The following is a 14,120-nucleotide window of genomic DNA, read 5'->3' as shown; positions in this document are numbered from 1 at the left end:
CTTTAACCTCTGGACATGGTCACACCAAAACTCACAGACGCAACAGCCACACCTTGACACACACACACACACACACACAGAGCCACAAATTTTAACGTGGTCTTATCTGCTGACAAGCCAGCCTCAAATAAAGTCAACCGAGACACACTAATTGTCTTTAAGTAATGTACATTTTATTTAAGTCATGTGATGGAATTTCAGAGTACTTATGCCCAGGGAACCAGCAACAGATTACAAAACTGAACCGGATCAGCCCTCAAAAGGCCCCCCTCGTCCCCTCCCAGTCCTAAGGGTGACCACTATCTTGACTTTGGTGCACTATATATTAGTTTTCTCTGGTTCCGAATATCATACACATGGAACCATCTAGTATGTACTGTTATATTTGGCTTCTCTCACTCAAGATTTCGTCATGCGACTTGTCTACGTTGCTGGGTGTAGCGGGCATGTCACTCCCGTTGCTGTGTCTATGTGCATGGTAATGAGTAAGGCGTCATTCATTTTCCATTCTGTTGATGGGTTATTTCCAGTTTGAGGCTGTTATGAAAAGACTCTGAACGTTCCCATGCACCCTCTTGGTGCTCACACCTACGCATTTCTGCTGGGTGTTGACAGCCTAGGGAGTGGAATTGCTGGATCACACGGGTGGCATATGTTCGGTTTCATTAGAAAACTGCCAGTTTCCAAAATGTCTCTACCAATTTACACTCCCCCAGAAATACAAGAGAGGTCCAGTCGCTCTAGTTTCTCGCCTCCACATGGTGTGACGGTCTTTTTCACTTCAGCCATTCTGGTGGGTGGAGAACTCGTATTCGCAGCGCCTGGCGCGTAATTGGCACTCAGTTAACAGGACTGTTGAATGAATGGATGAATGAGTAAGTTGGGCGGTGTAGACCAAGAGCCTGGCGAGGGCGGACACACGCACGCACTCCACACACAGCGTTTCGCGGACACCCACCGCGGCGACCCCAGCCCAGGACACAGACCCTCTCGCGCACCCCGCGCCCACGTGGTCTGAACGCACGGCCTCGGTCCTGCCGCGCGCGTCCGGTCGCCGAGCCATCCCCAACTCCGGCACTCCGCGGCGGGCAGGGGGCGCTGCGCGTCCAGGCGCTCCGAGGGGGCGGGCCCGGGTCGGGGCGGGGCCGGCCGGGCTTCCAGGCCTGGGCTCTGGCCGCCCGCGCCACCGGGCCGCTCCGGGGACGGGCCGGGGCGGGGCGCGGCGGCAGGAAACAGGCGGGGACTCGCGGAGGCGTTGGGGACGAGAGAGGGCGCGCCCAACTCCCGGGGGGACGGCAGGCCGAGAGCGCGGCGCCCAGGCCTGGCGCCAAGCCTGAGCCCGAGCCCGCCGGACGGGAGGCGGCCCCGCCGCGGGCTCGGCCCCGGCCCCAGCCCCGCCAGCATGGCCGGCCGGACCGTACGGGCCGAAACCCGGAGCCGGGCCAAGGATGACATCAAGAAGGTGATGGCGACCATCGAGAAGGTCCGGAGATGGTGAGCGCTGCCCAGGGGCCAAGGATGGGACACGGCGGGACCACCGCCACCAAAGGCGTCTACGCTGCCCTCGCCAGCTCTGGGCCCCGGGTGTTCGGTGTACCTCCGCCCACTAGCTTTGCCCTGGATCCACAGGGCTCTGTCTCTGTTTCCCTGGCTACTCCTGGGGGTCTACAAAGCGTGGTCCCCAGCCGTGCCCTCCTAGAGCTGGAGCCCCCGTTTGTGCCCCGCCCCCTAAAGCTTTGACACTCCTTCTGCAAGTGCGCCCCAGGATCTTCAGGGCTCTGATCCTGGCCCAGGCCCATAGCCACGCCCCCCATGTGTGCCCCATGGGTCTGCAGAGCCAGGGCCCCAAATCATATTCTCTCTACAGGCACCCACCGCCTTTGCTTTGCGGTTTGCAGGGCTCTCTTTCTCCATGTAACTATGCCCCATTAGCAAAACTGTTGCTACCCTCCTGTGCCTCCCCAACCTCTGCAGGTACCCCCAGATATGCCTGGCTCCTGGGGGGGTGGGTCTCCCCTCAGGCCTCTCTGACCCAGCCCCCTACCCTCCCACAGGGAGAAGCGTTGGGTGACTGTGGGCGACACTTCCCTTCGTATCTTCAAGTGGGTGCCAGTGGTGGACCCCCAGGAGGAGGTGAGCAACCGCCGTTCCCGCAAGGCCCTGCATCTGTGCAACCTCAGGCGAACCCCTTCCCACCCTGGCCTCTACCTCTAGCTCCCCCTGAGACCTCAGAGGCAGCAGCACAGATGGGAACCATCATTAGCAGCTCCTCCCCGTTTTCCCTCTTTTCTGCTCCACACCCCCTGAGTTCGAGCCCTTTTGCTTCTGAGTGCCTCAGTTTCCTTATGTGTATGGTGGGGCTTTGCAAGAGCTCTGACTCTAATCCTCTAACCCCCAGGAGCGAAGGCGGGCAGGCGGCGGGGCAGAGAGATCCCGTGGCCGGGAACGTCGAGGCAGGGGCGCCAGTCCTCGAGGGGGTGGCCCTCTCATCCTGCTGGATCTTAATGGTAGGTAGGGATCCTGGAACGTGGGGGGCTGTGGGGACTGAAGGAGAGTACCGGGGACCTCAGGCCAACCATCTCGGCTCTTGCTCCCGCAGATGAGAGCAGCAACCAGAGTTTCCATTCGGAAGGTTCCCTGCAAAAGGGCACAGAGCCCAGTCCTGGGGGCACCCCCCAGCCCAGCCGCCCTGTGTCACCTGCCGGACCCCCAGAAGGGGTCCCTGAGGAGGTTCAGCCCCCACGGCTGGGCCAAGAGAGAGGTAGGACCAGGTACCTCCCAGGAGCCCTCTCCTCTAAGTCCTGTCTTCTCCACAGTCTAACCGACCAGCTTATCCCTATACCTGCTCCCCGCCCTGTGTGCCCTCCTCAAGGAGCCTTCCGACTCCTGCAGAATCTCCCTGTAGCTGCTGTCTCATTCCTCTGGCCTCTTAGGGTCTATAGATGACATAACACTGTCTGAGATTTTCATGTAAATTAATGTTTTACTAGTTTGTCTTTCTCCTCACTCTCATCTCATGTCAGTTTCCTGAATGGTGGACCCATATTGATCCCCCCACCTTTTTGTTTTTGAGACAATGTCTCACTCTGTCACCCAGGCTGGAGTAGTGCAGTGGTGTGATCATAGGTCACTGCAGCCTTGAACTCCTGGGCTCAAGCGATCCTCCTGCCTCAGCCTCCCAGGTAGCTGGGACCACAGGCATATGCCATGACACCTGGCTAACTTTTATATTTTTTGTAGAGACAAGTTTCGCCATGTTGCCCAGAGTGGTCTCAAACACCTGTGCTCAAGCAATCCTCTAGCTTCAGCTTCCCAAAGTGCTGGGATTACAGGTGTGAGCCACCATACCCACAACTGGCCTCCTTTTTGTGGGGGGCAGGGGACAAGGTCTCTGTCACCCAGGCTGGAGTGTACTGGTGCAATCTAACTCACTGCAGCCTCAAACTCCTGAGCTCAAGGGATCCTCTGGCCCCAGCCTCCCAAGTAGCTGGGACTACAGGTATGTGCCACCATGCCCAGCTAATTCTTAGATTTTTTGTAGAGATAGGGACTTGCTATGTTGCCAAGGTTGGTTTCGAACTCCTAGCCTGAAATGATCTTCCTGTCTCAGCCTCCCAAGGTGCTGGGATTATAGATGTGAGCCACTGTGCCTGGCCCTATGTTGATCTTGTTCACTACTGTATCCTCAGAATAATGTGGGACACATAGTAGGTGCTCAGTAAATATTTATTTGTTAAGTGAATAAATAATAGTGGTAGTCATAGGGGTGATTAATAATAGGAATAACAACAGCTAGTATTTATTGAGCTCTTACTGTGTGCCACACTTTATGTAGGTTTTTTTTTTTTTTTTTTCCGAGACAGAGCTTCACTCTTGCCCAGGCTGGAGTGCAATCACACAGTCTTGGCTCACTGCAACCTCCACCTCCAGGTTCAGACAATTCTCCTGCCTCAGACTCCTGAGCAGCTGGGAATACAGGCATGCACCACGATACTTAGCTAATTTTGTATTTTTAGTAGAGATGGGGTTTTGCCATGTTGACCAGGCTGGTATCGAACTCCTGACCTCAGGTAATCTGCCCGCCTCAGGCTCCCTAAGTGCTGGGATTACAGGCATGAGCCACTGAGCCCAGCCTTTTTTATTTGGAACAAAGTCTTGCTCTGTTGCTCAGGCTAGAGGGCAGTCATGTGATGTCAGCTCACCGGAACCTCTGCCTCCCAGGTTCAAGTGATTCTTCTGCCTCAGCCTCCCAAGTAGTTGGGATTACAGGCATATGCTACCACACCTGGCTAATTTTTAAATTTTTAGTAGAGATGAGGTTTCACCATGTTGGCCTGGCTGGTCTTGAACTCCTGACCTCAGGTGATCTGCTCGTCTCGGCCTCTCAAAGTGCTAGGATTACAGGCGTGAGCCATGGCACCCAGCCAACACTTTACATGTTTTTTTTCTTATTTAGTTTTCACTACAACCTTATAAAGGTGATAATACTGTTATGATCCCTATTTATAGATGAGGAAGCTGAGACTCAGAGAAATAACTCAGCCAGTAAGCCAGCATCTTGGGCCTGGGGTCCTCCTCAGCTCTGCTTTCTTCTTTTTGGCTATAGAGTCTCACTCTGTGGCCCAGGCTGGAGTGCAATGGTGCAATCTTGGCTCACTGCAACCTCCGCCTCCCTAGTTCAAGCAATTCTCCTGCCTCAGCCTCCTGAGTAGCTGGGATTACAGGTGCGCACCACCATGCCCAGCTAATTTTTGTATTTTTAGTAGAAATGGGGTTTCACCATGTTGGTCAGGCTGGTCTTGAACTCCTGACCTCATGATCTGCCCACCTCGGCCTCCCAAAGAGCTGGGGTTACAGGTGTGAGCCACCGCACCCAGCCAGCTCTGCTTTTCTTTCTTTCTTTCTGAGATGGAGTCTCACTCTGTTGCCCAGTCTGGAATGCAGTGGCATGATCTCAGCTCACTGCAACCTCTGCCACCTGGGTTCAAGCAATTCTTCTGCCTCAGAAGTAGCTGGAATTACAGGCGCCTGCCACAATACCTGGCTAATTTTTGTAGTTTTTAGTAGAGACAGGGTTTTACCTTGTTGACCAGGCTGATCTTTTTTGTTTGAGACGGAGTTTCACTTTTGTTATCCAGGCTGGAGTGCAATGGCACGATGTCGGCTCACCGCAACCTCCGCCTCCTGGGTTCAAGCAATTCTCCTGCCTCAGCCTCCCGAGTAGCTGGGACTACAGGCGTGCGCCACCACACCCAGCTAATTTTTTATTTTTAGTAAAGACGGGGTTTCACCATGTTGACCAGGATGGTCTCAATCTCTTGACCTCATGATCCACCCGCTTCAGCCTCCCAAAGTGCTGGGATTATAGGCGTGAGCCACCGCACCCAGCCCAGGCTGGTCTTTAACTCCTGACCTCGTGATTTACCCGCCTCAGCCTCCCCAAGTGTTGGGATTACGGGTGTGAGCCACCATGCCTGGTCGAGGTCTGCTTTCTTCCATGCAGTCAAACCCGTCGGTTGGCACCTCTTCCTCCCAGGCCCTAACCTGGACCTGGCCTTCCCATCTGTCACTGGTTCTTTGTTCCAGCTGGTCTCTTCAAGTCACCTCCACACAGCTGCCAGAACAACTTTTTCCTTAATATTTTTTAAGCTTTGCTTTTTTTTTTTTTTTTTTTTTCAAGACAAGGCCTTGCTCTGTCACCCAGGCTGGAGTGTAGGGGCGTGATCACAGCTCACTGCAGCCTTGGATTCCTGGGCTCAGTCAGCCTCCTGAGTAGCTGGGACTACAGGCATACATCACCATGCTCAGCTAATTAGTGTTATTATTTTTTATAGACATAGGGTCTTACTATATTGCCCAGGCTGGTCTCTAACTCCTGGGCTCAAGCAATCTTCCTGCCTCGGCCTCCCAGAATGCTGGGATTACAGGCGTGAGCCATGTTTTCTGAAACACATTTTGATGGAGTCATTTTTCTGTTTCAGATCCTTCAGGTGGATCCTCGTGGCCTTTGACTCTTTGGCCTGACACTTGGGGCTTTTGTGAACTGTTTTCTGCTGACCTCATGGTTCCCTGCTAAGAACACCCTGATGTGGGGCCAGGTGCAGTGGCTCAAGCCTGTAATCCCAGCACTTTGGGAGGCCGAGGCAGGTGGATCAAGAGGTCAGGAGATTGAGACCATCCTGGCCAACATGGTGAAACCCCATCTCTACTAAAAATACAAAAAATTAGCCAGGTGTGGTAGCGCGCCTGTAGTCCTAGCTACTCTGGAGGCTGAGGCAGGAGAATCGCTTGAACCCAGGAGGCAGAGGTTGCAGTGAGTGGAGATTGCACCACTGCACTCCAGCCCAGGTGACAAAGTGAGACTCTGTCTCGGAAAAAAAAAAACCACCTGTGGGTCTGTAGGCTGGGTCTGGGTCTAGATAATGCCAAGCACTTGTATACCTTTGCTAATATAAAAACAGTAGCAAGGATTTATTGAACACTTACTGTGTGCCAGCTATTGTGCTTTACCTGAATCCGCTCATCTGACCCTCACAACAGCTGCATGAGGTAATTACTATCATTACCCCCATTTTACTGATGGGGAAACTGAGACCCACGGAAATTAAGTAGCTGGCCCAAGGTCAGGATTTGAGCCCTCTGTCTTGCAGAGGCAGAAAACTGTCTGTCCACCCTGTCAAGCCCTGCTCACCCTCTTGCTCCCACCTCAGGGTTCCCTCCTCTGCTTCCTGGGGCACAGCCAGGTTCCTGCTCTGTCCTCTCTGCTCCCTGGCCCTCTGCCTTCTGTGACTAGGCCCTGTGACCGTCTGTTTGTTATCTTGACGTTCCAGATCCCGGGGGCATAACTGCAGGCAGCACCGATGAACCCCCGATGCTGACCAAGGAGGAGCCTGTTCCAGAACTGCTGGAGGCTGAGGTGAGAGAGGCCAGAAGGCTGGAATCCTGGGTCTTGGAGGGAATGGGGGATCTGGGCAGCGAAGGCTTGGAGCCTGCATCTTGAGACCCCAGAGGAGAGTCAGACCTGGGACCAAGCTGAAGGTTTAGGGGCTGGACTCTTGGGACTGAAACAGAAAGGGTGTTTCAGAGACAAAGTGCTGAGGGCTGGCTCAGGGCTGATTTGAGACCATTAAAAGCCCGAAAGGCCGGGCGCGGTGGCTCACGCCTGTAATCCCAGCACTTTGGGAGGCTGAGGCGGGTGGATCAGGATTTCAAGACCATCCTGGCTAACACACTGAAACCTGTCTCTACTAAAAATACAAAAAATTAGCCGGGCGTGGTGGCACGTGCCTGTAGTCCCAGCTATTCGGGAGGCTGAGGCAGGAGAATCGCTTGAACCTGGGAGGCAGAGTTTGCAGTGAACCAAGGTCATGCCACTGCACTCCAGCCTGGGCAACGAAGCAAGACTCTGTCTCAAAAATAAAATAAAATTAAATAAAAAGCCCAACAATATCACGGTGCTCCTCCATGCATTTTCAAAAAACATCTTAACTGTAAAATTAGCGTAAGAAAATCCCTCATACACCTCTGACATTTCTCACAAGGCGACCTGGATGCATTTCAGAAATATCAAATATCAGGTTTGCTCCCCACACAGTGTCGCTGTGGTGGTTTTCGGTGCCTGCTTCCTCTGCGTCCTAGGCACCTGGCCCTGGGCTTGCCTCCCCCGCCCGGGAGGGGAGGGGAGTGGAGGCTTTGGAGAAGGCAGAGGCTCTGAGGCTGGATGCCTGGGTTGGGTGGAGCTCACGCCTGTCCACCCTTCCTCTCCAGGCCCCTGAAGCTTACCCCGTCTTTGAGCCAGTGCCACCTGTCCCTGAGGCAGCCCAGGGTGACACAGAGGACTCGGAGGGCGCCCCCCCACTCAAGCGCATCTGCCCAAATACCCCCAACCCCTGAGAAGCCGGCCTGCCTGTCCTGTCGCCCCAGGGGCCCCTTTGGCTTTTTACAAATAAAGACCCTTTTGTAATTTTGTGTCATGTCATTTCCCCGTCAGGGCTGGGGAGGGTCTTTGGAGACAGTTTTGTCTCATGCTCCATTGCTCAGATGGGGTCACTGAGGCTCTGAGAAGGCCTTCCTGTAGTCACACCGAAAGGCAGAGTGGGGTGGGGGCTTGAGCCAGGACCCTGCCTTTCCCTCACTTTCCGGGCCTGCCCTATTCCCTGACCTTCACCTCCTCCTTGGGGAGTCCCAGGACCTCTCTTCTTCCTGCTCAGCCCTCGCCTGGGCCTAACAAGTATCAGAGCTCTAGGTAGCTAGGCCATGATTCTTTTTTTTTTTTTTTTTTGAGACAGAGACTTGCTCTGTTGCCCAGGCAGGAGTGCAGTGGTGCGATCATGGCTCATTGCAGCCCTGACGTCCCACCTCAGCCTTGAAGTCCCACAGGTACGTGCCACCATGCCGAGCTAATTTTATTACTTATTTATTTATTTGAGATGGAGTCTTGCTTTTGTTGCCCAGGCTGGAGTGCAGTGGCGCAGTCTCAGCTCACTGCAACCTCTACCTCCAGGGTTCAAGCGATTTTCCTGCCTCAGCCTCCTGAGTAGCTGGGACTACAGGTGCCTGCCACTATGCCCAGCTAATTTTTGTATTTTTAGTAGAGACAGGGTTTCACCATGTTGGCCAGGCTTGTCTCAAACTCCTGACTTCGGGTGATTCACCTGCCTCGGCCTCCCAAAGTGCTGGGATTACAGGCGTGAGCCACCATGCCCAGCCTGCTACATTTTTTTGTAGACATGGGGTCTCACTATATTGCCCAGGCTGGTCTTGAACTCCTGGGCTCAAGTGTTCCTCTTGCCTTGGCCTCCTAAAGTATTGAGATTACAGGTGTGAACCACCACACCCAGCCTATTCATATTTCAAACATAATAACACAGAGACCTAGAGGGCCTTGGGGGCCTGGGATGACCAACCCATTCCCTCCCCTGAGGAAGCCACTCCTCCACAGGGGATGCCTGGCCACTTTTCTGTTGAGTCTGACTTACCCGCAGCTCAATCAGCATCTCCTCCGAGAAGCCTTCCCTGACTCCAGGCTCAGTCAGTTTCCCCTTTTTTTGAGCTCCAGCAACCCCCTGGGCTTCGTCCTCCTGGCTTCAGCATTTATCAGGCTGTTCTGGGATCCGTGGTTTGTGTGTCTGTCTTGTCTATGAGCCTGTGGGCTCCTGAGGGGTCCCCACGCAGCACTGGGAACAGGGCAATCCCAACAGCGGCTTCAGGAATGAGTAAATACATGAATGTGCTGGGGTTTTCCAGGCAGGCTTCTCTGAGGAGGTGGCATGTGAGCTGGGCTCTGAGACACGAACCTCTGTGCTAGAACTCAAGTCAGCAGCCCTGGTTTAAGTCCTGGCTCTGTTACTCCCTGCGTGGCTCTAGGCAGGCTGTTTCTACTCTCAGCCTTAGTTTGTTCATCTGAGCAATGGGAACAATAACTAGGCCTCATCTGCCCCAGGGGTTTGTGGAAACTTCAGGTAACATAAGGCCCTCTCACTCTGCCTGTAGAGTCATGTATATTGGCCCTATTTTCATTTTTAATAAAGAAAGACACTGAGGTTCAGAGAGGACCAAATTAGAACTTTAAAGCATTTAAAAAAGGTAGGCCAGGCTGGACGCCCTGACTCACGTATGTAATCCCAGCACTTTGGGAGGCCAAGGCAAGCAGATCACCAGGTCAGGCGTTTGAGACCAGCCTGGCCAACATGGTGAAGCCCCATCTCTACTAAAAATACCAAAATTAGTCGGGAGTGGTAGTGGGCGCCTGTAATCCCAGCTGCTCGGGAGGCTGAGGCAGGAGAATAGCTTGAAACTGGAAGGTGGAGGTTGCAGTGAGCCGAGATCGCGCCACTGCACTCCAGCCTGGGCGACAAGAGTGAAACTCCATCTCAAAACAAACAAACAAACAAACAAAAATGGTAGGCCAGGTGTGGTGGCTCCTGTAATCCCAGGCCTTTGGGAGGCACAGGTGGGACCAGGAGTTTGGGACCAGTTTGGACCACATGGCGAGATAAAAAATGAAAAAATTAGCCAGGCATACTGGTGTGTGCCTGTAGTCCATGCTAGCTGGGAGGCAGAGGTGGGAAGACTGCTTGAGCCCAGGAAGTCGAGGCTGCAGTGAGTGGTGATTGTACCACTGGACTTCACTCTGGGCAACAGAGCAAGACCCTGTCTAAACAGACAAAGGAAATGTAAGGATGCTTCCCATAGCGCTGCAGTGGTAACGGTGGAGCCAGCGCTATCCAGGGAAGCCAGGCTTGCTGAATGTAGTGTAACTGTTTCTTATCGCTGCTGTAACAAATTGCCACACTTATAGGGGCTCAAAGCCACAGACATTAGCCGGGTACAGTGGCTCACACCTGTAATCCCAGCACTTTAAGAGGCCAAGGTGGGTGGATCACCTGAGGTCAGGAGTTCGAGACCAGCCTGGCCAACAATGTGAAACCCTGTCTGTACTAAAAATACAAAAATTAGCTGGCCGTGGTGGCAGGTGTCTGTAGTCCCAGCTATTCAGGAGGCTGAGACAAGAGAATTGCCTGAACCCAGGAGGCAGAGGTTGCAGTGAGCCAAGACTGCACCACTGCACTCCAGCCTGGGTGATAGAGCAAGATTCTGTCTCAAAAAACAAAAAACAAACAAAAACCACAGACATTGATTCTCTCACAGTTCTGGAGAAGTCCAAAGTTAGACTTACTGGGCTAACATCAAGGTCCCAGCAGTAGTTCCCTCCAGAGGAGGCAAGGGAGGGTGTCTTTCTTTGCTTTTTCCAGCTTCTAGAGGCAGCCTGTATTCCTTGGATTGTGGCCCCTCCCACATCTTCAAATCAGTGCAGCATCTTCCTCTCTCTCTCTCCATTGTCACATCTTCTCTGACTCTCCTGCCTCCCTCCTCCAAGGACCTTGTGATGATGCTGGGCCCACTTGAATAATCCAGGACACTCTTCCTATCTCAAGATCCTCAATTTCATTACACCTGCAAAAGCGCATGGGCCATATAAAGCAACGCATGTACCGATTCTGGGGATTCAGATGTGGACATCTTTGGAGGGTCATTCTTTGTGGCAATGTCAGTTTGCTGGGTGTTTCGGTCACCTCATGACTCCCCTCAGCCACTCCCGAGGGAGGAGAGTGCTCTGTAGACGTAAAGTGCCTTGTATGGGTTAGTGGTGTAGCATTAAAGCTCAGAATTCAGGTTCCAGGTTTGAATCTCAGCATCTGCATTCATTTGTTGTATGATCTCAAGCAAGTGACTGAACCTTTCTGTGCCTCAGTTTTCTCCTCATCTATATACAATGGAGATAATAGTGACATCAGCCTGGTGAGAGTATTCTGAGGGTTTAATGAGGCAACAGGTGGAGAGACAGCCCTTGGCCTGGGATGTGATAAGTGCTCAATAAAGGCAGGTTTTGTTGTATTGCCCCATTTTCCAGATGAGGATACTAGGGGGATAGAGACCAGAGACTTTCCTGTTACTGACGCTGGGGACGGAAGCCTGGCCCCGACAGGGTGTCCATTTCTAAGCTGCCTTGAGAAGCTAAAGTTTGAGTCTCCCCCATTCTTGTCCCTGTCCTGGTCACAGGGCCCAGGAAACTGGGCCCAGGCATCCCCCGACACTCTCTGTGACCCATTCTTTGATCAGGTTTAAAAGCCAGTTTGGGCCAGGCGCGGTGGCTCATGCCTGTAATCCCAGCACTTTGGGAGGCCGAGGCAGGTGGATCACTTTAGGTCAGGAGTTCGAGACCAGCCTGGCCAACATGGTGAAACCCCATCTCTACTAAAAATACAAAAATTAGCCAGGCATGGTAGTGCGTGCCTGCAGTCCCAGCTACTCAGGGAGTTAAGGCAGGAGAATCACTTGAAACTGGGAGATGGAGGTTGCCTGGGCAACAGAGCAAGATTCCGTCTCAAAAAAAAAAAAAAAACAATTTGGCTGGATATGGTGGTTCACACCTGTAATCATAGCACTTTGGGAGGCTGAGGTAGGAGGCTCACTTGAGCCCAGTAGGTCAAGGCTGCAGTAAGCTATGATTGTGCCACTGCACTCCAGCTAGTGTGACAGAGCAAGACCCTATATCTTAAAAAAAAAATAGTAGGCCAGATGCGGTGGCTCAGGTCTGTAATCCCAGCACTTTGGGAGGCTGAGGCAGGTGGATCATGAGGTCAGGAGTTCAAGACCAACCTGGCCAAGATGGTGAAACCCCATCTCTACTAAAAATACAAAAATTAGTCAGGCATGGTGGTGGGCACCTTTAATCCCAGCTACTCGGGAGGCTGAGGCAGGAGAATTGCTTGAACATGGGAGGCGGAGGTTGCGGTGAGCCGAGATCGCGCCACTGCACTCCAGCCTGAGCAATAGAGCGGGACTCCACCTCAAAAAGAAAAATTAAAAAAAAGTAAACATGGCAAATTAAAAAAGCTATCTCTCCCAGAGCCACAGCCCTTATTTATCACCTGCTGTCCCCTTTCCACCTCCTCCCAAGTCCACACTGTCTTCGTGAAAATCCTTCTACCCCTGGCTCTCGGCCCCACCTCCAGGGCTCACCGACTCCTCTCATCTGTGCCCTCGTGCGTCCATCCTTGGCCTCTCCCCTCTTCCTGGTCTGGGAACTGTCTCTTGCCCTGGCCTTGCTTCTCTTTGTGCACACTTTCCCTACTGGGTCCCACCTGCCCTTTGAATCAGCAGTTCCTCATTCTCTGCCTCTAAGTTCTGCCCCCACCTCCAGACTCTGAGAGCCAAATGGCTGCATCACATCTCCACTGGGATGTCCCAGAGACCCAGCCTCATCCTCTCCCCAGCCTATTCCTACCATCCCAGGAGTCAGCCAAGATGGTGACACCAGGAGTCAGAGTCACCTTCCAGGAACCACCACGTCCTATTAGGTCTTAAGTAATTCTCCAGTTGGCCCCTTTCTTCAGGGCAACGCTGCTTTACTAGGTGCCAACAAAACTAACAGCCTCCTGGTGGAGTTCCCTGCCTCCCTCTTGCCCACCTCCAATCCATGCTCCACCCAGTAGTTGGGCAATCTTTCAGAAACCCAAATCTGGCCATGCCATTGCCCCCAGTTAGAACCTTCCTGTCCTCACTACCTGCAGGATGGAGCCCACAGCCTGCTGTGTACCCACACCTGCAGCCACTCTCTCAGCTGCTCATCTCTCACCCCTTGGGTTTTCCTAACACTGGCTGCTCCACCAGGAAAACCCCTCCCACTTTGCCTGGCAGATGCCAATGCAGTTTTCAAGCCTGAGCTTCTGGGGTGTCTCCTCTGCCTTCCCTCAGCCCCTCACCCCTCCTCTGCTGTGTTGTGGAGTGGTGGCTGTTGCTTTGTAATGGTCCATGTCTGCTTGGGTCTTTAGCACCAGCCTAGGAGCCCCAGGAGGGCAGAGATTCACTTTATTCGTAGCAATAGGTACTTATGTGCACTTACTATTTGCTGGGCACTGTTCTAGGACCTGAGGATGCAGCACAAAGAACACGGAAGAAATGGCTGGGCGTGGTAGCTCCTGCCTGTCATCCTAGCACTTTGGGAGCCTGAGGCAGGTGGATCACCTGAGATCAGGAGTTCGAAACCAGCCTGGCCACCTCTGCTGAAAATACAAAAAAATTAGCCAGGACACAAAAATAATCCCTGCCCTCATGGCACCTGCCTTCAGGCAATTATATCCTAAGTAGGAAGTTAGAAGTGCTGTGGAAAAAGAAAGCAGAGAACTTGAGAGATGGGGAGAGAGCAGGGTGCGACTTTAAGCGGGCGGCGGGGGTTAGAGGGTTCTCATTGAGGCAGTGATTGGAGAAAAGCTGGAAGGAGGTGAGAGAAAGAGCCTTGCAACTATCTGGGAAGAGCATTCCAGGCAGAGGGAATGGCCAGTGGGAAGGAGAGCCAGTGTGGCTGGAGCGGAGGGAGGGAGGGGTGGGGGAGTGAGTTCAGGTCCAGTGGGTCTCGCAGGCAGGGCAAGCACTTAATCTATCCTTTACACTGCGGGAACGAAAACCAGGGCAGTACTTGTCATGCCCAGAAGGCAGGCGGAAGCTGAGCCAGATGAACTTATGATCGCCCTGCTTAGAGGCCAGTGACAGGACTTGGCTTTTCCTCTGGGTACCAGGGAGGGTTCTGAGCAGAAAAGCATAATCAGAATTAGGTT

The 14,120-nt window shown here is 53.2% G+C and overlaps 1 protein-coding gene and 1 long non-coding RNA gene across 3 annotated transcripts in view; one reads left to right on the top strand and one right to left on the bottom strand.

Annotated features, from left to right (window-relative positions):
- Positions 1-156: 156 nt before the first annotated feature.
- Positions 157-12,333, bottom strand: LOC110569392 (uncharacterized). The gene is made up of 2 exons (XR_010337394.1): positions 10,679-12,333; positions 157-852 (listed from the first exon to the last, which is right to left on the bottom strand). It is a non-coding gene; the product is annotated as an uncharacterized LOC110569392 (long non-coding RNA).
- The window catches only part of BCL7C (BAF chromatin remodeling complex subunit BCL7C), a 54,802-nt gene continuing 41,945 nt past the window's right edge, over positions 1,264-14,120 (top strand). The window contains exons 1-6 of one of the 2 annotated variants that reach the window (XM_064362675.1): positions 1,264-1,494; positions 2,055-2,133; positions 2,399-2,507; positions 2,600-2,761; positions 6,831-6,916; positions 7,768-7,963. In XM_064362675.1, the coding sequence (XP_064218745.1) occupies positions 1,403-1,494; positions 2,055-2,133; positions 2,399-2,507; positions 2,600-2,761; positions 6,831-6,916; positions 7,768-7,893 (654 nt within the window). In that variant the 5' untranslated portion in view covers positions 1,264-1,402 and the 3' untranslated portion in view covers positions 7,894-7,963. Of the gene's footprint in view, positions 1,495-2,054; positions 2,134-2,398; positions 2,508-2,599; positions 2,762-6,830; positions 6,917-7,767; positions 7,964-14,120 lie in introns of those variants that run through there. The other variant, XM_012469995.3, reaches the window with a different exon arrangement.

The sequence above is a fragment of the Aotus nancymaae genome, unplaced genomic scaffold (genome assembly GCF_030222135.1).
Source record: "Aotus nancymaae isolate 86718 unplaced genomic scaffold, 86718_ANA_hifiasm-v0.15.2.pri h1tg000049l, whole genome shotgun sequence".
Taxonomy (NCBI): domain Eukaryota; kingdom Metazoa; phylum Chordata; class Mammalia; order Primates; family Aotidae; genus Aotus; species Aotus nancymaae.
This window is presented reverse-complemented; position numbering and strand designations above follow the sequence as displayed.